Genomic DNA, 22,286 nt, shown 5'->3' on the forward strand with positions numbered 1-22,286 from the left:
ATATTTCCTTTGTGTTCAAGCTTCTTTGAACGGTCTATTTACTTCAAAATACTCTTGCATTGACTCTGCATTTGATGCATACACACGGTTGACGCCGACTCCTTGACCATGAATGAAAACGCCAACACTCCCTCCGGAGCCACTTCGCCCCACGTCGAGCCTTTAGACGTCAACATCGACGCTGATACAATTACCAAGTTCATATTATTTAGTCACGAGTTTCCGAGCGGTGATGTCAAAGACTTATTACGCAGACTCCACAGATATGCTAAGTTGCCTCGGTATTCTCAGCTTGCTCGCTTCTTGCAGGAGTGCGCTTCGGTCTTGAAACAAGAAGTCCAGAAGCTACCACGGCCTCTGCGTGACCAAGTTCCGCCATTTTTTGATGTCGTTACCCTGGCTTCTCACTGGGAAAAGCTCAAATCTAGCTCTCTGTGTGGCACTTGGGAGGGTGCTTTCCTCTGCATCTATGAGATTGCGATGCTCATTGGGTGAGTCTTGCTAGTGATTTTCTCCTCTTCTTCCCTCACCTATGAACAACACTTTTATATCTCGTCTTATATAATAGATGAAACTAACAACTATCATTTAAATATTAGACACCATGAAAAAAATAACATTCCATACTCCTACGGAACAGAAGAGAACATCTCAGCAACTTGTTTGGCAGGCATCAGCGTCGGCCTCTTTCCAGCCGCAGCAGTAGCTGTATCTACTTCTCTCGTGGACCTTGTCTATTATGGAGTGGAGAGCGTTCGGATGGCCTTTGCGTTTTGTGTTCACGTGGGCCGTATTTCGCAGCTCCTTGAGCCAACAGATCGTAACGAATCAACGAAATCATCCGTTAGCTGGGCCTCTGTGGTAATAGGTGTTCCAGCTGAAGTAGTTCAGTCGGAATTGGATCGCTTCAACGGCCAACAAGAGATTAACGATATTGGATTGAAGACAGTACCTCTGACTAAGGTCAGCATCAGTCATGTTGATCAAGCCTCGGTTGGTGTCACCGGCCCTCCAGCTCGTCTCGAGAAGCTCTTCTCCCAGTCTGAGATACTTGGCTCATCTCGTCACTCACCACTGCCAATTTCTGGTGGTCTTTGCCATGTATCCAATGTGTACGACCTCGATGATGTCCGTTCTATCCTTGAGACAGCGAAAGTGTGGGAGAGATGGGGCTCCCGTTCTGTCCAGTTACCACTGCTCTCGCCTTACACAGGAGGCCCATTTATGGCATCAGATGCATATCATTTGATTGAAGCCATCTGCACCGAAGCTCTAACTAAGCCGTTGTATTTTGACAAGATCGCCGACGGTGCGGTGGCGCAGCTTTCGCATAACCCAGAACTGGCCATGTCGACATGCCAAATTCTCCATTACAGAACGTCACTCATTTCAGACACAGTCATATGTGATGTCGCAGATAAACTGCCATCTGTGAATATTCAGCAGGGCGATCTGGTGGATTGGGCCGTGCAAGACGAACACACATTTGATCAGCCTCATGGCATCTCAAGCACCCCACAAAATTCCAAGCTGGCCATTGTTGGTATGGCATGCCGCATGCCAGGCGGAGCTGATAGCCCCGAGGAATTCTGGGAACTTTTAGTGAACGGTGTTGATACTCACACCATTGTTCCCCCGGATAGATTCGATGTTGAAGCGCATTTTGATCCCACTGATGAGATGGAAAACAGCATTGGGACAAAATTTGGAAACTTCATAGCTAATCCTGGACATTTTGATGCTGGATTCTTCAACATGTCCCCGCGCGAGGTAAGATACACTCCAACCTTTGAACTTGGATGCTTGACCGTCTAACAATAAAACCATTACAACAGGCTGAACAAACAGACCCGATGCAACGTCTAGCACTTGTTACGGCATATGAAGCGCTAGAGATGTCTGGCTTCGTGCCGAATCGGACACCTTCATCTCATGTGTCACGGGTGGGAACCTACTACGGCCAGGCTAGCGATGACTATCGTGAGGTAAATGCAAGTCAGAAGATTGGCACATATGGGATTCCTGGTACAGAACGAGGTTTTGGGAATGGTCGCATCAACTATTTCTTCAAATTCCAGGGACCGAGTTTCAACATCGACACGGCATGCTCTAGCGGCTTAGCTGCTGTTCATGCGGCCTGCTCGGCACTGTGGGCTGGTGATGCGGATACGGCTATCGCTGGAGGTCTGAATGTTATTGTGAGTTATAAGATGGAATCTAAGATATGAAGGGTTGGTGCTGACCTGAGAAAAGACAAATCCGGATATTTATTGCATGCTGAACAAGGGGCATTTCTTGTCCAAGACAGGCCAGTGTAAGGTGTGGGATGCCGCAGCTGATGGATACTGCCGTGGAGACGGAGTCGGCTCAGTGGTCATCAAACGGCTCGACGATGCCCTTGCGGATAACGACAACATATTGGCGACTATCGTAGCTGGTGCTACGAATCACTCGGCAGAGAGCATTTCTATAACTCAGCCACACGCCGGTGCCCAGAAAGACAATTATCGTCAAGTAATGGACAGTGCGGGTGTCAATCCTCTGGACGTCAATTATGTCGAGCTGCACGGTACGGGAACCCAGGTTGGGGACGCTGTGGAATCAGAATCAGTGCTCGACTTCTTCGCGCCTTCAAATCGCCGTCGAAACTCCGAACAACGTCTGAATCTGGGCGCAGTTAAATCAAATATTGGCCATGGTGAAGCAGCTGCAGGAATTGCCTCGTTGATAAAGGTTTTGCTGATGTATCAGCACAACACGATTCCGCGTCATGTTGGCATCAAAACGACGATGAACCCAGTGGTGGTTCAGCATTTGACTAACCGAAATGCCGGTATCTTGTTAGAAAACAGTCCCTGGCTTCCAAAATCCAATGGCACAAAACGTTACTCTGTTGTAAACAGCTTCGGTGCTCATGGTGGAAACACAACGTTATTGCTCGAGGATGCACCATTGCCAAGTATCCAAGGAGACGACCATGACTCTTTCTCAGAACCAGAAACATGCCAAGTGGTTTGCATCTCAGCTAAAAGTAAAGCCTCGCTTCGAGGTAATATCAGCGCTTTGCTCCGTCATCTTGATGCTAACAAAGAGACAAAACTGAGGGACCTCTCCTATACAACATGTGCTAGGAGAATACACCATCACATCCGCATCGCTGCATCGGTTGCTAGTACTACTCAGCTTCACAAATTCTTGGAAGCTGCCGCTGGAAATGTCGATGCACACGCAAAACACGTCTCCACAGCCAAACAGAGAGCTATTGTGTTTGCCTTTTCCGGTCAAGGATGCTTTTACCAAGGTGCTGCCGAGAAACTGTTCCAACATGCGCCCTTGTTTCGCGACCAGGTCCTCCAGCTAGACAGAGTTGTGTGCCGATTGGGATTTCCTTCTGTACTGGCTGTTATCATCGGTAATGCAGCGAACCTTATTGATGTTGGCCATTCGAAGGACTCATCTAGTACGGGTAGCCAGACGGGTTATGAAACTCCGGCATCATCTGACGACTCCAGCATAATCTCTTCGACAGTGACCGTGGAGAGTCCACTTGTCGTTCAGCTCGCTTTAGTAGTCTTACAGATCGCCTTAGCGCAGTATTGGAGACTACTTGGCATCACGCCTGGAGCTGTTATCGGCCATAGCTTGGGAGAATATGCTGCATTCGCTACGGCCGGTGTCTTGTCTGTAGCAGATGCCCTGTATCTGGTAGGCAAGAGAGCCAAGCTTACGCTCGCCGCTTGCGAACCTGGCAGCCATGTCATGCTGTCTGTCCGTGGTGTCTCGACTGACCGTATCGCCGAACTGTGCCGAGAGAGTGAGAAAGAGCACCATTACGAAGTCTCGTGCATCAATGGGCTCACAGACATCGTCATCAGCGGCTCGCGAACGGACATGGTTGCGATGCGTGATATGCTGCAAGATGCTGGTCTCAAGTGTCTTCTGCTTGACATCCCTTTCGCTTTTCACTCTGCACAGCTGGAACCCATACTGGACTCATTTGAACATGAAGCTAAACGCGTCACATTCAAAGCTCCCACGATTCCGGTCATCTCTCCGCTACTCGGAAAGTGTGTCTCCGAGGGTGATATCATTAACGAGACCTATTTACGGCGTGCCACGCGTGAGCCTGTCAATTTTGTCACTGCGCTGGATGCTGCTAAGGCAGATGGTCTTATTGACGAAAAAGCTGTTTGGATTGATATAGGACCTCAGCCCGTCTGTACTTCTTTCGCACGCAATCACTATGAGAAGGGATCGACGCAGACTTTAGCATCCCTACGACAAGGAGATAATATGCTTTCTACCTTGACAGGAAGTCTGGCAACGCTGCACTGCTTAGGTCTGCCTGTTGCGTGGAATGAGTATTTTGCCTCGTATGAGAAATCTCTTCGCCTCGTTCACCTTGAGCCGTATCAATGGAATCAGAAGAACTACTGGCTCCAATATGAGGGCACATGGACACTGGACAAGGCGCACCCCGGGCTCGTGAAGACGGAGAAAACCAACGACTCAACGCCTCCGTCTTTCTTTACATCGTCCGCACAACAAATTATTTACCAAGAGTTTACCGAGTCTACAGGGCGAGTGACGATCCTGTCCAACTTGGCTCACCCCGACTTAGTTGGTGCAGCCAATGGACATAAAATAAATGGACGCAGTGTTGTAACTGGGGTATGTTTAACTCTTTCTCCCTCCTTCCCCTAGAGTTGTCGATGTCTCACTAATCACTTCTTTCACAGAGTATATGGGCGGATCTTACCCTCACTGTTGGAGAATACTTGTACAAGCGCATGATTCCTGACGCTGACAAGTTATACATGGATGTGAGAAATATGGAGGTGGTAGAGGCGCAAGTTCTATACGACCAGAAGTCTTCCGAGTCGGCGCCGCCTCACTTTATTCAAGCTGAGGGAGTCTTGGACATGTCACACAAGCAAACTCAAATAAGCTTGTATACAGCAAATCCTGATGGTACTCACAAGTCTGACAAGGCATTCGCCACAGCAACGGTTGTCTACGAAGATGCCCAGACCTGGCAATCTGAGTGGCAGATAGCTTCACATCTCGTTGTTGCACGCACCAATTCGCTGTGGAAGGCAGCGGCAGGTGAAGATCTTTCAACCAACAGCAGAGTTAGCAGACTATCCCAGAGCGCCGTGTATCAACTCTTCGCAAACGTGGTAGACTATGGTGAGCGATATCGTGGCATGCAGCGGGTAGCACTGGCCGAAGACACTCAGGAGGCGACTGCAGACATCACACTGGATATCGACCATCACGGCACCTGGCATACGCCTCCTCACTGGATTGACAGTACATTCCAGTTAGCTGGTTTCGTCATGAATGCCTTTGGTGTCCAAGGTACTGGAGAAAACGCAGGATCTTCTCGCGACTTTTTTTACATCACACCGGGATGGAATCATTTCCGGCTAGCTGAAAAGCTTGAGCCGGGCCCGAGTGTCACTTACCGCAACTACGTCCGCATGTTCCCTGTTGAGGGAGAGCCTGGAGCCTTTGCAGGCGATATATATCTGCTGCGTGGCGAAAAGGTTGTGGGTGTGTGTGCAGGCCTCAAGTTCAAGCGCGTTCCGCGTGCTTTGATGCCCATCATGTTCCCATCTCGCCAGACAGGGAAGAATCGCAACCAGGGTCCTATTCCCGCTCAAACTAGCAAGACCACTGCTTCCAGTGGGCCCGAAAAGGTGAAGCCACCAATGCCCACAGTGTCGCACCCACGACGGCAAAATCCCGTTGTCACAACACAGTTACCAGAACCAATTGCACCGACACCACCACCTACCCAGAAGAAGCCGAAGCAGGCAGGTGGCGAACAAAGCCCTCACGTAGCCGCCTGTCTCGAGCTCATTGCGGATGAAACGGGACTGGAGTTGGAGGATTTGGCTGGTGAGGCTGCTTTTGCTGAGTTGGGCGTGGATTCTTTGATGTCGCTCGCGTTGTCTGGCAAGTTGCGGGCAGAGCTAGGCATTGAGGTTCAGGCATCCATTTTCATTGAATGCCCTACTGTTCAAGAGTTGATCAACTGGCTGAGTAAGTGATTGGATGAAATAAGTGGTCAAAATAAGTCATAGGGCTTGGGTCCATACTAGATTGTTACTATGCCCAGAGGTGTTGGTGGGCAGATGATGGATATTTCGATCGCAATAAGTTGAGAACACAAATTATGATGATTAGCATGTAGAAGATAGAACATTGGCTCTTACAATTTTATTTGAGAATTTTTGCATCATCTTTTCATCAACGATTGAATGCCGTTGAAACACAAGCCAGTGAATTACCATTACCGAGCCAAGTTCCTGAAACAACATACCCTACATCTGAATCACAAGTAGTCAGCGCCATGCCTCTTACATCAGCTACATAGATTATCTAAATAGCCAGTAAATCGAAGAAATAGGCGATTGAATAGTCCGATTATATGGGATTTAAATACGAAGACAGACTTCATCACTGGGGTAAATGTCTTATAGAGGAAGCATTGTCTATCTAACTAACTATAGCATCTATAATAGAACTAAAATACAGAAAGCATACACGACGGATCCAACAGTCTTGATACATATTCGTTTGTCTGAGTTCTAACCAAGCCTTAAGCAGCTAAATGTGAGTCTTCGCCTTACAAGTCTTAACAGTTGGCCTCTAGGAAATAACCAATAGATAATGACAATGTGCATATACAACGCAACGCCATATCGTACATTTATTTGAAGAGCTTATAGCCGCCGGGAGATTTCTTTTGGAACACACCCTTGGGGTCATACTTCTTGCTAACAGCCCGGAGTTTGGAGAGACTCTTGTTGCCCCACGTGCTAAGCACGTTCTGTGAAATATCAGCGTAGTTGAGGTAGATGAAGTCGAGGAGATATCCACGCGATTTCAGGAATGATCTTTGCTTGTTGACAATGTCGTTGATGACCGATTCAACCAATGCATCGTCAGACTCGTTATTGTAGGCAGCCGTCATATCGATGAGCGCATCGTCGGTCTTCCCAGGAGTAAGACCAAACATATTAGTGCCATTAGTAACCGGCTGAGGTTGTAAGAGGAACTCAATGAAGAGCCCCTTGACATTGGCGAGAGCAGTGATGCGTTTCTCCCAGATTTGAAACAACTCCGTGTAGACGGCGGCAGGAGGGTTTTGGAAAGTTAAGGTGAGTTGATATGATCTGTAAGGATATACGTAACGACATTAGCCAATGCAGCTGATTCAAACTGCATAGTTATTACGTACCGGCCTGTAGTAGCAGGAAGATTTTCTCCAAATGCTTCCACCACTTTATCAACAGTGGCAAGCTCCGATGTGCCACCGAGGTTGGGGATCTTGGTGAAGGCGTCGTAAACGGCTGGGTTTGCAACATCTTCAACATACCACATGGCGTCGGAGACACCAAAACCTTGACCTGTATAATACAAGAATACTCCCATCATGGCAGCGCTATCGTAGTTGGCGGGCTTCATGAAGTTACTGAAGGCTTTGGCATGTGCCGAAAGCACGCTATCAGTGTAGTTATAGCTGAGGTCGCTATACCACATGTTTCCTAGTGGGAAAGTAGCAAGATCAAATCGAGTGACAATACCAAAATTGTTAGAGCCACCCTTCAGGGCGAGCCAGAGGTCGGGATAAGAACTCTCGGTGGCATAGACGACTTTACCGCTCGCAAGAACAACTTCGTAGCCGTAGACGTTATCACAGCTGTAGCCGTGTCTGCGCGATAAAAATGTGATACCACCTGAGTGAGGGCAAGTTAGCTTTCTATAAAGTTGAAAATGGTAAATATGAACACATACCGCCGGTAACAAAACCACCCGCTCCAATACCTGGAACACGACCTCCCATAACGGTCAAGTTATAAGGTACGAGCTTGGGGTAAATGTCACTGAAAACTGCACCGCCGCCGAGACGGGCAATTTTGTGGTCCTTGCTCAAATCCAAACCATTCAACGAACGCATATCGACCGTGATACCATCGTCAATATTTGCGGCTCCAGTCCAGAGAGTATGACCACCACCTCTAACAGCAAATTTGACATCTCCACAATCAGCAATTAACTTGATAAACTGAGACACTTCAGAGGTGCTTGTGGGTCTGAAAATGCAGCTAGGATTTAATTCGCGTTCCTGGCCACTGTAATAAGAAGAAATGGATGAATTGTATGTCGTACTGTCTGGGTAGAAGACGCGACCCGGAATCTGAGCATCGAGGCGCCTGCATGTCTGCACCACAGACGCAGCAACTGGTAGAGCTGCTGCAAGGAGATGGAGAACAAATCGATACATGTCGAATCTATTGTCTCAGATACAGCACTTTGGCAGTAATCTGCGATTGAAGTGTAGGGCAGTCCAAGTTGAAACGACAGACCAAGAGGGCAGAGAAGAATAAAGAAAGATAGTTGCAGTTCAATATCATGTAAGGAAATTGAGGTTAATGAACGAATGCCTGAATCTCTTCTTACTGGTCTCTATATAAGATATCAATGGTCATCAAGATTCTCATAGATATATATGTCTTCTTCCTATCCATTATCTAAAAGTGAGGCTTTCACGTATGAAGGGATGCCTGGTAAACCACAGGATGCCTCTCAGCTGTGATGAAAATAGACGCGGTTATCCTAACTACAAAGAGCCTCGTAGCCTGTTTGTGGCAGGGTTTAGACGCCTTGGGGGCACTCTTGATCCCCCGTATTGATGCTGGTGTGATGTTAGTCGGGATGTCGGCATCAACAGCACACGACACGGATTCCGATGGAAAAAATAGAGAGGCAATATTGAGGGCCTACGTGAAGCCTCAAAAGGCTATGTCAGCGGCTGTTCCGGCGCAGACTGCTAGATGTAATCCTGAATCCAGCGATGCCTTCGTGACCCAAGTTTTCGCCCTATTAACTTCGCCCCATCATCGTATGTAAGTTACAGGGATCCTCGGATCCCGACTTTGGCCCAACCAACGCGTAGTAACCTTCTGTTTATGGAAGCGCTGGGCGCTAATTTTAGATAGGAGATGAGGAGGATGCAGGGGAAGCTGAGCAAATGTCTTTCAGCTGTCTTCGTGGAATATTGACTGGAATATTGAATGGAGGCAAATCACATGGCATTCCGGGGCAAAGGAGTAATGCGCGGAGATCACTATTCTCCTTCAACGCGAAAGTCCGAGTAACCCTGCATAGACATTGGTTCCTTGGGCTATTTTGCATTTCAAACCCTCAGGTTAAACTTGTCGCATGCTGGTTCTATGATTGGAGATCGACAGTTCAATTGAGTCTATAGTGGACTATCGCGTAAATTATTGTAATCCTCAGTTCTCTATCTAACAAGTGTGTGTGGCATCTTCCCGGATTTTTTACAACCCAGGGGGGAAACATTCGGCTTAAATCCTTTATCTAGCTGTTGATCTGTGATATCTTTGACCAGGAGTATCTTCAATATGACTCTGGGATTCATACTGTAGGTTGAATAGTTCCCGTTGAACAGCAGCCAATTGAGTATTGAGGAAAGCATCCATTCTAAGATGTACTGCGCTGTACATTGGATGGTTTTTAGGCTCACTAGTAATGGCTGCCGATTGCTCCGTGTTCCAAGAAATGTCTCCGATCAGATCTTCCAGTTCCTGGAGCCTACTAGAAACAACTTGGCTAATAAGCTTCGTCTCCAAGTGGCTTTCCAGGCACTGGCCACCAATGAAGAAAGATCGCCGCGACATCTCGACTCTCTCCGTTGGTAGGATGCCGCTATCCATATTTGTGCTACGGTAGTGGCTATAAGTGTCGATAATACGCCAGTACCACGCGATGGTCTCAGCGCAGACAATTGTCACAAGAAGTTGTAACTGAGGGCTTGTGTAATAGCAGGGGCATCGGAGTAAGCCCCGCATGGACTGCAAAGCCTCGTAGTTGGCGGACAAGACAATGTCCACTGCCCGAGACACCTGCGGCTTGCCATCATGGCTGCCTACGCCTAAGAGACATGATGGAGAACTGGAATGCATTGACTTGAGCAGTCCTGTTGCTAAGCTGATGCAAAGACCTTGTTGGTTTTGACAATTCTGTGGTTCTGCAGAAGATGCTTTGGTTTCCAAAGGTAGGCTCTTGTACTCGCCATTGGGTGGAGGAATAGAATCTGAAGATGATGGGGGCGTTATGGAGAAGACGTCGTCAAGCCACTTCGGCGAGAGGCTTTTGTTCTCGAAGTCGAATGTATCAAAGTCAGGGGGGCTCAAGAGGTCACCAACCGAGGCGACAAAACTCTCGACATCGATTAGATGATCGAGTGATGCGACTGAGGGCGGCAGAGAAGTTCCGCGATCAAGTTCACTCGTGACTTCCATGGTGTTTGAAACAATGTATATTGCAAAATGTAGTATCGGGGGTAGGTTTCTGTTTGTGATGCAGAACAATATGGCGATGCAGGGCGCATGTATACTTGCAGCACTAAAATATCTGGAACGTCTTTATGTACATACATGTGATGAGATTAATGCTATATACATGCGTTTGATTTCAGTCTCCCGTAATAATCGCTTGAAGCTCGCAGTACGTGTCTTCGCGACATAGCGGCAAGCCACTCAGCTGAGACATTGATATGCATGCATGTAGCTAATGCCTGTCGAATGTCGCTCAGCCGCAGACCGGAAGTGGCTCGCTTCCTGTAAGACAAAAGTACGTGAATTGCGAAGGATAAAAGGATTCCATCCGCATTATTGGGGGCTGCGGCCGGATGCATGAGCCAACGGACTTTTGAGTATCATCGCACTTGCGAGAAACACCGAAGGATCCATATGCTAAAACTAATGCGATGTAACGGGGGGATTTTGGTGCGAGTTGCTCATTCCTCCCAACAACAATTACATCACACAGTGTTTCACCACCAACGCCGTTTCCCTATGGCTGCATGTACGTACGTTCATGTATATGCGTTATGTTTTTTGTGTATAAAAGCAGGCAGATTGAGTCGTGTTGCCAATCTCGGGGCATCCAACTTTCCATACTTTTACATTGAGACTCGTCCTTTAATAACTATCGGTTCGATTTCCTGCTGTTCCTCATACGCTTTACTTACCAAAACCATCTTGACTGAACTCACGTTTCGACAAAATGGCAGGAGAACGACCAATCTTCTCCTACACAGAGACGCTTCACAAGAAGACCTATCCACACATTGCTCCCACATTGGGCCACCTCTCAACTGCGGAGAAAGTGGTTTTGATCACCGGAGCCTCTGGTGGCATTGGCCGCGCTACAGCCTCGTCCTTTGCAAAATCTAAGCCGAAGGCTCTCATCCTCCTTGGCCGCAGCAACGAAAAAGACCTAAAAGAAACCGCGAATTCTATCAGGAAGGTTCATGGAGACCTAGTTGTGCAGGAACACTTGGTCGATCTTTCGGATTTCGAAAGAGTTCTTGAAGTATTCCGGCTTGTCGCATCGGAGTTTGGCCGCATTGACATCTTAGTTCACGCTGCTGGGATCTTGCCTGACCCTGATCTCCTCATTAATGCCAAGCCTGAATCATTTCTCGATAACTACAAGACAACTGTCGTCGGAACGCTAGCAGTCGCGATGGCTTTCCGTGAGGTTAACCCAAAACCCGTCGCGGAACCCGAAGAAGACAAGGGCGCGGACCCCGACGGGACCAAGAAACTCGCGAAAAAGATCTTCACTTTTATCAATTTAACCTCTGCGGGCATTTTTTACACTCCTTACCCAAAAATGGGCGCCTATGTGAGCAGCAAGATGGCCGCTTTCAAGCTTCTAGAGAGCTTTGCAGTGGAGAATGAACACGTACGACTTCACCAAGTACACCCTGGGGTCATCAATACTGCAATGTCTAGGCAGCTAGCAGAGAAGGTAGACTTGAAACTCCCAGAAGATGACAGTAAGTACCTATCGTAACGATCTATCTTAGAGATATGATGAAACTGACATGCCTCTTTTCTTTTTTTGCTTAGTTTCTCTGCCATCTGATTTCCTTGTCTGGGTCGCCTCGCCCGAGGCAGCCTTCCTTCACGGCAAGCTTGTATTTGCTGCTTGGGATGTCGATCAACTCAAGAAACGCAAGGACGAAATTTGGAACAAGGGCGAGCCAGGTGGTGATCTTGGGTTTGGTATGAAGGGGTTCCCGCGATACGTTAATGGAAACCCTGCATTTGGAGCTTAAAGTTCACAAATGGGTTAAAGTAGCCTTGTAAGGTGAAGTTACCGTCAGGAGACCACGAGTCCTATGCAGATTATATAAATAAAGCGAGAAATACACCGCCATTGATGTCGAAAAGTTGTAGCGCATGCTACTGGTTTAAAAAGTGATTCTTAATAATAAGCTTATAGTGGACCTGTTGAGAAGAGAGCAATAGGCGTTGTTGCTATATTGATAAGCTGATGATGCTATAGATCGACGAAGCTAAACACTAATGAAACACGAAACACAATTTTCGTCATGTTGCTTGCAAATGCTCATAGGCGTATACTATATACGAACATACTTGGTACCATATTTAGCATACGAATATATATATCATCCAAACACCATGACATACTTGTAGCTGGATACAATTTATGCGTCATCGTCCGTACCCGAGATTGTGGGAGGCAAAAGGGACGACTTTGCAGCAATCTTGGTAGCCAGAGACGCCAAGGGCATGTTGCTCAAAATGTCAAACACAGAAACGTCGCTCTTTACTTCCTTGAAGACCCAGGCGCGGACCTCAACAGCGACCAGACTGTCGACACCATAAGAGTTCGCGGGCCTAGTTGGATCAAGGTCTTCAATCTCCACCATCATGGCCTTGGCTAGCTTGCGCACAAGAGCCACACAAACCGCATCTGCTGCCTCCGCTAGAGTGCTTGCTCCTCGCAACACGGCCTGGAGATCAGCGCCGGAGTCACCCGAGTCGCCTGCTCTGCTTGCCTGTAGCTGCTGGGTGTCAAAGATGCGGAGAGGCCCGAATCGTGCCTCGCTGAACCAGAACGGATCCTCGTGTCCATTCTTTTCGAGGTGGCCACCAGTTGCAAGACCAACGACGGCTTGAATTGGCATTTCCCCAGACATGGCGGCTTGGACGACAGCCAGGACTTCTTGCTCGTGGATACCAATCATGGCTCCCGTCTTAAGGTACGACAGAATCTCTCCACGTTCAGCTGTAATACCTACACCAAGTACGACGCCGAGATTGATACTGGTTGCCGGTAGACCCTGAGATCTCCTATAATGGGCCATCGCGTCTTGATAGGTATTGCCTAGATGAGTATATCAGCACATGTCATTCTCAAAATCCGGGTTCAAAATTATTGGCAGATAGCACTGCTCTGTAACCCACCTGCGTTGTAATTCCCTTGGCCACGAGATCCAACAATGCCTCCAGTCGACGAAAGACAGATAAAGAAATCCATGTCTCTCGGTAGAAGATCGTGCAAATTCTTGGTGGTGTAAACCTTGGGCCTGATAGCAGCATTGAAGTCCTCAAGGCTCATGTTCTCGAATAACACGTCCTACATATTGATTAGCACCTCTGTCCTCCAAATATTCAGTGCATACTAAGTCAAATTATTTACCTGAAGCTGCATAGCGCAGTTAACGACGCCCTTGATATGGGGAAACTCGTTGTCTTTGACAGTCTTGAGTACGTCCTTGAGCTCGGAGGCATTGCTGATATCGCACGCGAATGCGAGAATCTTTGCCCCCTTCTTGGTCAATTCATCCACCAGCTTGCGAGCTGGCGGCTTTGTGACCCCGGAGCGGCTTGTGAAAACAACATGTCGTGCGCCTTGGTCAACCATCCAGGCGGCGATCGAACGACCAAGACCGCCGAGACCTCCTGGAATCATGTACGTCGCATCCTGAGAGAAGGAGTATGGCTTGCTCTTCTGAGAAACAATCTATACGCGTTGCCTATTAGCACCCCAGCTTTGTTCAAAGTCGGACCTTATATGTTTACATACCGGAACAAGATCCTCAGGTCCAGCGCTAAGAACCATCTTGCCAATGTGCTTTCCGGATTGCATAATACGGAAAGCCTCTTCAATCTGCGAAAAGTTCATGACCCTCAACGGCTGCACCGGCCGGATGATGCCATCAGCCAGAGCTTTCATGACGTCGGCCATGATCCGACCGAACAATGGAATATTGTCACGATAAACCGAAAGCATGTTAACACCGACAAAAGCAATGTTGTCCATGAATTTGCTCATATCGATACCGGTATTTCCAACTATAGCTTGGGTTAATAATCGATACGTAATTCATGAAGGATATAAACTTACCAATATCCTTCTTACCGAGCTCAATAAAGCGGCCGAAAGGTGCCACGCAAAGCCAAGTCTGTCGCAGAGCCTCACCAGCCAATGAGTTCAAAACAACATCCACGCCCTTCTGATTGGTCATACGCTTGATTCCAGCTGCAAAGCTGTGGTCTCGGCTGTTGAAAACATGGTCAGGTAGAATGCCGTATGTGTCGATGAGGAACTGCTTCTTGGTTTCCGAAGACACTGTAACAAAGATCTCGGCACCGATGTGCTGTGCAAGGATAATTGCGGCTTGTCCTAGACCACCAGCGGCAGCATGAATAAGGATAGTCTCGTGGCGCTCCAAGCGAGCCACATAGAACAGCGAGTAATACACCGTGGAGTATACGCAAGGAATTGAAGCAGCGTCGTCAAAGGATAAAGCGTCAGGAATCTTTTCAAACATGCCTTCGGGGTTGCGTAAGAAAGTACGGAAACAACCCAAACGGAATGTGATGACACGATCACCTGGCTTGTACTTGGTGACGCCATCACCAACACGAGTAACGACACCGCTGCATTCAACTCCCAGATCGGTATCAGCAATCTGACCCATCGAAATCATGACGTCGTGGAAATTCATGCCAACAGCCTTGACCTCAATCTCAACTTCATGACTCTTCAAAGGTTTTGGATGTTCCTCATCATCAACAAATTGGAATGTGTCCAGCATACCAGGCGTCTTGATTGCCAGAGCAAGCGCACGTCCTGGTTGGTTGAATGGGAGCATGGAGACGGACTGCTCAGTCTTGCTAGCCTCGAACATTGCATTGACTGCCTTGTTGGGTGTCAGACGTAAGACGTGAAGCTGTCCTCCTTGGAGTGCGTACTCCCAGTCCGGACGCTCAATTTGGCTCGCCTGTGTCATGGAACGGAGCACCTTGTCGATTCCAGACAATGAGTCAACAGAGTCGATGGCATCAGACGGGTCCAGATCCAATGTGGTTAGCAACATGCTCGGAATCTCTCCTCTTATTGTTCGTGCCAATCCTGCAATCAAGTTGGCCCCAGGATTGGGAGTCTCTAAAGCACCTCCTCTAGTAAACCAGAGGGTGTGCTGAGAGGTAAGAAGGAGATGTTTAACGGCTTCAAAGTCTACGCTGCTAATGTCTTGCAAAAGAGGCGTCTCAGCTTCAAGCAAGGAAAGTGTCGTCTCATTGCTCAGATCGAAACTAGGGATTGCTCCAAGAGACTTGACAACAACATTGGCCACAGGTGAATACTTTGCCACCAGTTTCGAGGCCAGTGCCTTGGTAGCGGTGCTCGGGCTTGAAGGCGTGACAACCGTAATGCTTCTAGGAAGCTCCGGTTCAGGTAAGGGACTAGCAGTCGAAAACATAAGTGAAATCGAGTAGTGCTCAGTACTGTGATCCCGGAATGTCAAATCGACGCCGCTGAAGCCCTGTTCACGGAGTCGAGTGTCCCACAGCCCTTCTGAGAGTCTGGGGCCCCATTTTCGGCCATCATTCTCACCTAATTTGTTCTGTTAGCCAAATGGGTGAAATAGCGAAATCGAGTCGCCATTAATACATACCTGCCCACCATCCAGGGAGAGATCCAAAGATCATAGGAACTCTTGCCAGGGTAGTGGTGAGCTCTCCGAGCAACAAAATACCACCCCTAAGTTACCAAATTGTTAATAAACAGGTTATCAGTCGGAGGAAATCTAATACACTTACGGCTTCAGTAACTCTCTGCAGTGAGCCAGAGTCGTGCTAATAGCTGAGGTTGCATGCAAAACATTGTTGGCCACAACCATGTCGTAAACGCCAGTTTGGATGCCTTGCTGCACTGGGGACTTCTCAATATCGAGCACCTTATACTCCAAAAATGGAGCCCATTCGTCAAAATCAGCGGCAGCAGCACCAAAGAAACCACCACTAATGTCAGTGAATGTGTAAGACTCAAGCCTGGCGGCAGCCTCCTCCCGCTGGCCCAGGGCTGCGAGAATGACCGAGGTGGTACCCCCCGTACCCGCGCCGACCTCGAGAATTCGGAGGGGCTTCTTATGCGACTTGAGTTGGACATATTTGGCAATAATCGGGTTCCATTTGTCAGTTCCTAAGGCATTTCGGTAATAGTGTGTCAGGAGACTATCCTGCATCAAGACCTGGAGAGGTTCGAGCTCGCCGCGCAAGATCTCGTCAAAGTGGAAACCCTGTTGGCAAAGGAGCTTTCCATCAACTGATGCTTCAGCTACACGCGCCAGAACTTGGTCTTCTTGTTCTTTGGTCATATTCAGCCAGTCGACCGAATCCTTCCCGACCGTTTGGCAGTCGAGTTTGCCCTGCTCTGCAAGTTCATATCTGTGCCGCATGTACTCGTAGAAGATACGGTGATGTGGCGCGAAGCTCTTGGAATCTTCCTCAGAGAATCGACTAAGCACCCTCTTGCAGAAGATGAATGATGCCAGCTCCAAATCACGAACAACATCAACATCTGCGTCGGGAATGGTGGCGCCGTAAGGAGCGAAAAATGCTTGGGCAGTATCCAAGGACATCTGCTCTAAGTCAATATCCCATTCTGTGTGAGCACCAAGCTTTCTCAGGGACGTAGTTGTTGCTGCCGACTCGGTAGAGAGGCCATCTGTCATGTTCTCGAGAGAGATAATTCTGCAGCCCTCGATGATGACCATAGGCTTCTCCCAGGCTTCGTCAGATGCGACAATCGTTCCAACAGACTCATTGTAGCCGTATGGCTTAGACTTTGAGTAACCATAGTACCGAGTACCTGGCTTGGAGCTAATCTTGCTGGAGATGTAAATGCTTTCGATAAATCGAGGAATCTTGGCTTTCTCTAGTTGCACTCCAGCAGGTGTACAGGCCGGAATAACCATTTGAATGAAGTTGTCCAGTGCAGCTGGGTGAATAACGTGAGGATACTCGAAGCCTTCTGGCATGAACTTCCTAGTATCTGGGATTTCAAGTTCACAGTGAGCTTCAAAATCACCAGAACTGATGTGCACCAGACCAGTGAATGTCGGTCCCCACTGGAGTCCAAGTTCGGCAAGCTATATAGAAGATTAGTATGACGTTTTTTCCCAATAAGTTAGTTTAGACGGGGGCAGACATACTGAGGCATAAACCTGGCGGGGATCATCAGGCTTGAATCCTGCGGTGGATAGTCTTTCGTACTCTGCGCGATGTCGACGCGATGACGCTTCCTCTTCATTATGGAATGTCGGATTGTGTTCTGCCACATACTTGACAGCGATAAGACCCGTGCAGTGCTGAGTCCAAACACCAGATCGACTCCTACACGAGATGGTGAATTCATTCCAGAAAGCATCTGGAAGGCGAGTACCTGCTCTACGTGGTCGGAATTGAAGTCTCGTCTCGGTGGGAGCGTCACTAGCTAGGACCATGGCTTTACCAACAGAGACATCACGAATCTGGAATCCGTCGATTTCCTTGGTGTGGTCTGCAATCTGGCGAGCAGCTTCGATAGCCATGACCATCATGCCTGACAATGGATACAGGATCGTACCCTGGACTTTGTGATGTTCAATCCAAGGGGCCTCTGAGACACGTAGATAGTTCGTCCAGCAAGGCTCAACGTCAGTAGAATGCTCGCTGAGTGCTCCGACGAGATCGTATCGAGGAAGCTTTCGGTGACGGAACGCTGCCGAGACAGCAGATTCGTACCAGTACTTTGTGGAATGATTCCAGGCAAATGGGGGCAAGTTGGTAAGGAATTGAGGTCGTTGACTCTCATTTTCCGTCATTACATGCACGCGAGAAATGTCCACGGGGTGGCCTCGTTGGGCCAGCTTTCCAATGGCATCGAGGCAGCTTCTCACAGCGTCCACATTGCGCGAGATAACTGAGATATACGGGACGTCATGCTTCAGTTTGGACCGGTTCGCATCTAAGATCTGCTTCAAAGGGCCTTGAAGTGCTGAGTGCGGGCCAATCTCGACGATGAGATCAACAAACTGAGAGCTACCAGCAGTGCGCTTCTTAGTCGGGTTGTACTCGATAGCAGCCTCCACGGCCTGGCTGAACCGCACCGGACTGACCATGTTTGACACCCAGTATGAGGAGGCGGCAAGTGCAGCGTTGTCAATCACCTTGCCTGTGACACTGGAGAACATGACAGTCTTGCTAGAGGACTCAGATGGACGCAAACTGTTCAATGACTGCAAGTAGTCTTTTGCAATCAACTCCATATGAGGGGAGTGATAGGCCGTCTTGACAGCGAGCCTTCGGTTAAAGACTTTTGCTTCTTCAAGTGCATTTTGAACTTGGATTATTGCTGCCGAGTCTCCAGATAGGGTCACGCTTGAAGGGCTGTTAATGCAAGCAACAACAACACTGCCGTGTTTGGCGTCGACTTGTGCCAGGTAGGGCGCAACTTCAGTCTCTCCAAGTCCGACAGCAAGCATAGAGCCTTCTTTTTCTATGCCGCTAGACAGGCTACCACGGTGAAAGGCGATTTTCCAAGCTTCATCCCTGGTGAAAGCGCCTTTGGCATATGCGGCCTTGACAACATTGATGATTAGTATTTGACGATAGCCAGAGCATACTCATGTTATCAAACTCACTGCAATCTCTCCACTGGAATGTCCGAGAACCACTGAAGGGCGAATATCCCACTCCGCCAAAAGGTCAGTCACGGCGACTTGCAAGGCAGTACAGGCCGGCTGGCTAATTCGCGACTCGTTAATTCGTGAAGCTTTCTCACTCTTTTGTAGTTCCTCTGTATATGCAAAATTAAGATTATTAGACTGAAACAAGAAAAAATGCAAAAATGCATCAGCCGGATTCACTTACCAAGAAGGTCCCAATCGCTCCCGATACTCTTGAAGTAGTCGGTCGCATCTTGCAAGCTCTTCCTAAAAGAGTTATATGCCAGCAGTTCACGACCCATGGCGAACCACTGCGCTCCCTGGCCGGTGAAGACGAAGTACAAGACAGGAGTTTGAGATGATCGCACCGGCTTAGGGCTCTTCTTCAGGGCCGAGATGAGCTCTTCGGTAGATGATGCAACAGTGTACGCCTTCCAAGAGAGTCTAGATCGACCAGCAGCCAGAGTATGGGACAGATTGCCGAGGAAGTTGATGTCCGTTCTCTGCTGTGACTCTAGATGCTTGAGCAATTGTGTTGCTGTGCGTTCGATACCAGCTTGCTCGTGTGATGACCACATGAACAGTTTGGGCGACGAGATATCTACCGGTTTCTCTTCGCCACTGATGGACTCAGACGTGGCTGAGCTACTATCAGTAGCCTCACCAGCATCACTGTTGCTGCTGCTACTGTCTTCAGAGCTTGCACTCTCTTCTGACAATGGTTCCGGAGATACAAGAGTGTTGTGTGCCCCATTTAGGCCTCGGGCTTCTAGATAGTGATAAGCATCATCTAGAATGCAATGAGCATTAGTGCCGCCGTATCCAAAAGAATTGATACTGGCGCGGCGAAGACCGCTCTCTCTCCAAGGCTGAAGCTTTGTTGACACCTCGAGGCCCCATTTCTCCAATGGGATACGGGGGTTCGCTTTTTCAAACCAGAGGTTTGGGGGGATCAACGCCCGTTCCAGTGCAAACACAGCCTTGATCAGTCCGGCTAGACCGCTGGCTCCTTCCATGTGGCCAATGTTTGTTTTGACTGATCCTATTAGGAGAGGGCTATCCTTAGGCCTGGTTGCTCCGATCGTGGCAGCAATGGCAGCACATTCGAGAGGATCACCTGCCGCGGTACCTGTTGAGAATTACTATTATTAACTAATACAAATAAAGTAGGATAGAAATGTTAATTAACTTACCAGTACCGTGAGCCTCAAAATAGCCTGTCTCTTCAAATGGTAGTCCCGCGGTTTTGTATGTGTATCTGATGAGGTCCTCCTGTGCCTTTGCCGAAGGCAACGTAATTCCTGGAGTCTTTCCGTCTTGGTTGACTCCTGTGCCTCGAATTACGGCTCTGATTGTATCACCATCCCGCAGAGCATCTTCCAGGGCCTTAATCACAACGACTGTGGCGCCTTCACCACGCGCGTAGCCATTTGCCTTGTGATCAAATGACTGAGATTTGCTATCAGGGCTAAGGAAATGCAGAGATGTCATGGCAATCTGCATTTCTGGCATAAGTATTAGATTTGTGCCTCCGACCATGGCCTAATTTCAGTTTGGTTAGCATAACTCCTTGGACAATACACGCTATTTTTCTTACAGATCTTGTCTCTCCAGAACGGATGCTCTGGCATGCAAGGTGTAGCGCAACTAATGAAGAAGAGCAGGCAGTATCTAAACTGAGACTGGGCCCCTTCAAGTCAAAAAACCAAGATAGACGGTTCGATATCATGGCAGAACCATTGCCAGTGCCTTCGTACATCCTATAAAGATATTAGCTGAGATGTACTCGTGGGCTGATGGGAGAAGTCTCATTGCTCACGGGATATCTTCTGCGTCATGGCCTCGTAGCGTTGCATAGTCTCTTGTGAAAGACGCCATATAGCAGGCCATTTGAGAGCCTAGTACATCTTCCATTTTCATGCCAGCTAAAGGTTTATTAGAGACAGGATTAAAACTAGGACTTGGAGTAGACAGACATACCATTTTCAAGAGCTTCGTATGCAACTTCTAGTGCAAGTCTTTGTTGAGGATCCATAGCATGGGCCTCTTTAGCTGTGATAGAAAAGAATGGAGCGTCAAAAAGAGAAACATCTTCCTTGAGGAAGTGTCCTCCTCGGACATTCATTGTACCTTGCCTTTCGGCATAGGGGTGATAGAACGCATCGATATTGAACCGCTCCTTTGGCACTTCAGAGAGTGCATTGCGGCCATTTGAGATCATCTCCCATAATCGATCAGGGTTTGTGGCCTCTCCTGGAAACCTACCACCAATGCCAACAATGGCAATGGGCATCACAGCATCCTCCACGGCCATGTTGGTGGCATCCTTATAAGAAGACATGCTTTAGAGAAACCAAAAAAAAGGCAGAAGAATTAGGGTCCCAGTTGAGATCAATGAACAGGATATTCTCTTAGTTTGTAAATGAGCGTGACTACCTGTAGATTCAGAGGCACTATGTATTATATGTGTGTTCTCTCGAGGCACCTCGTAGAAGACAGCCACACAGTCTACATCCGCAATTGCAAGTCCGAGAAACAGGCTGATGAATGTGGGTAAGAAAATAGGTCGAATCCAAGCCGTTACCCGCAATCCTGGCGATTTATTATTGTAGAAGTGTTACGTACCTCATTCTCCGCAACAACGAATTCTCTTTGATGCGTTTCGGCGTATCCCAATCCGTTTAAAAAACAACAACCAACTCATTACTTCACGGGATGCGGCGGGGTACTCCACATCTCGTGAATGCTCATAAATGCTCATAAATGAAACGATAGATACCAAAGGAAGCTGACCATGCATGATTACCGACAGGGGCATGCTCTTTGACCTGGGTTTTACTTTCTTAAGGATAAGCCTACTGAGCAAGGATGGTGGATGGACCAGTGAGCTGAATGCTCAATTAGATCCAGTTTAAACCTTTCGTTTTATAAGCGGTAACAAACTGGTGTCTAAGAACAACTTGGGCGTATTCTCAACAGATAACACCTAGCTCAAGAGTCGCATCAACAACTTCACAACTCAGCATACATCAAGCCATCTTATTTGACAACTTTTAAAAACACATTTAAAGTCTACTAGTTGCTGAGTTATGCTGGGCAGCTGCTAGTTAATCCCTCTTGAGATATAGCACCGCTAAGCCTCTGAAGCACTGACTTTAACTAGCATCAATACCTTTTAACCCTGAAAGTGTCATCTCGGCGGCGGCGGGCCGAGGTGTGCGTAGATGCGTAGATGAATCCTACGGCGATCATGAGTTCTTCACAGTGGCGTGATATCGCCTTTGATCCTTCTGCAAAGTCTCGCTCAATGAGCCAACAGATGTTAGAGGAAGGCGTCTACTTCATTTACGCAAGTGGGGTTTTCTTCAGCCCCTGTTAGGAGAGCGTATTCATTCATTCTATCAATTCTGACATGTACCATCCATAATCATCCATT

The 22,286-nt window shown here is 48.1% G+C and overlaps 5 protein-coding genes across 5 annotated transcripts; 2 read left to right on the forward strand and 3 right to left on the reverse strand.

The window, feature by feature from the left end:
* Nucleotides 1-108: 108 nt before the first annotated feature.
* Nucleotides 109-6,056, forward strand: M431DRAFT_7635 (hypothetical protein; the record flags this gene model as incomplete). Its single annotated transcript, XM_024922454.1, has 5 exons — nt 109-491; nt 600-1,770; nt 1,836-2,198; nt 2,254-4,671; nt 4,740-6,056. The coding sequence occupies 5 exons, from the start codon at nt 109-111 to the stop codon at nt 6,054-6,056; spliced, it is 5,652 nt and encodes a 1,883-aa protein (XP_024771862.1).
* Nucleotides 6,057-6,554: 498 nt separating this feature from the next.
* On the reverse strand, nt 6,555-8,296 carry M431DRAFT_120754 (hypothetical protein; the record flags this gene model as incomplete). The annotated part of the gene is made up of 3 exons (XM_024912111.1): nt 6,555-7,184; nt 7,250-7,748; nt 7,807-8,296. The coding sequence occupies 3 exons, from the start codon at nt 8,294-8,296 to the stop codon at nt 6,719-6,721; spliced, it is 1,455 nt and encodes a 484-aa protein (XP_024771863.1). The 3' UTR covers nt 6,555-6,718.
* Nucleotides 8,297-9,389: 1,093 nt separating this feature from the next.
* M431DRAFT_497490 (hypothetical protein) lies at nt 9,390-10,337 on the reverse strand (the record flags this gene model as incomplete). The annotated part of the gene is made up of 1 exon (XM_024917604.1): nt 9,390-10,337. The coding sequence occupies one exon, from the start codon at nt 10,335-10,337 to the stop codon at nt 9,390-9,392; it is 948 nt and encodes a 315-aa protein (XP_024771864.1).
* Nucleotides 10,338-11,103: 766 nt separating this feature from the next.
* On the forward strand, nt 11,104-12,163 carry M431DRAFT_91349 (hypothetical protein; the record flags this gene model as incomplete). Its single annotated transcript, XM_024924255.1, has 2 exons — nt 11,104-11,881; nt 11,955-12,163. The coding sequence occupies 2 exons, from the start codon at nt 11,104-11,106 to the stop codon at nt 12,161-12,163; spliced, it is 987 nt and encodes a 328-aa protein (XP_024771865.1).
* A 393-nt stretch (nt 12,164-12,556) lies between these two features.
* On the reverse strand, nt 12,557-21,224 carry M431DRAFT_120760 (hypothetical protein; the record flags this gene model as incomplete). The annotated part of the gene is made up of 15 exons (XM_024912112.1): nt 20,831-21,224; nt 20,670-20,775; nt 20,448-20,610; nt 20,044-20,392; nt 19,056-19,979; nt 18,827-18,981; nt 17,357-18,763; nt 15,963-17,293; nt 15,818-15,903; nt 14,263-15,756; nt 13,942-14,210; nt 13,555-13,878; nt 13,320-13,491; nt 12,889-13,239; nt 12,557-12,825 (listed from the first exon to the last, which is right to left on the reverse strand). The coding sequence occupies exons 1-15, from the start codon at nt 21,189-21,191 to the stop codon at nt 12,557-12,559; spliced, it is 7,761 nt and encodes a 2,586-aa protein (XP_024771866.1). The 5' UTR covers nt 21,192-21,224.
* Between the last annotated feature and the right edge of the window lie 1,062 nt (nt 21,225-22,286).

The sequence above is a fragment of the Trichoderma harzianum genome (genome assembly GCF_003025095.1).
Source record: "Trichoderma harzianum CBS 226.95 unplaced genomic scaffold M431scaffold_10, whole genome shotgun sequence".
In the NCBI taxonomy this organism is placed as follows: domain Eukaryota; kingdom Fungi; phylum Ascomycota; class Sordariomycetes; order Hypocreales; family Hypocreaceae; genus Trichoderma; species Trichoderma harzianum.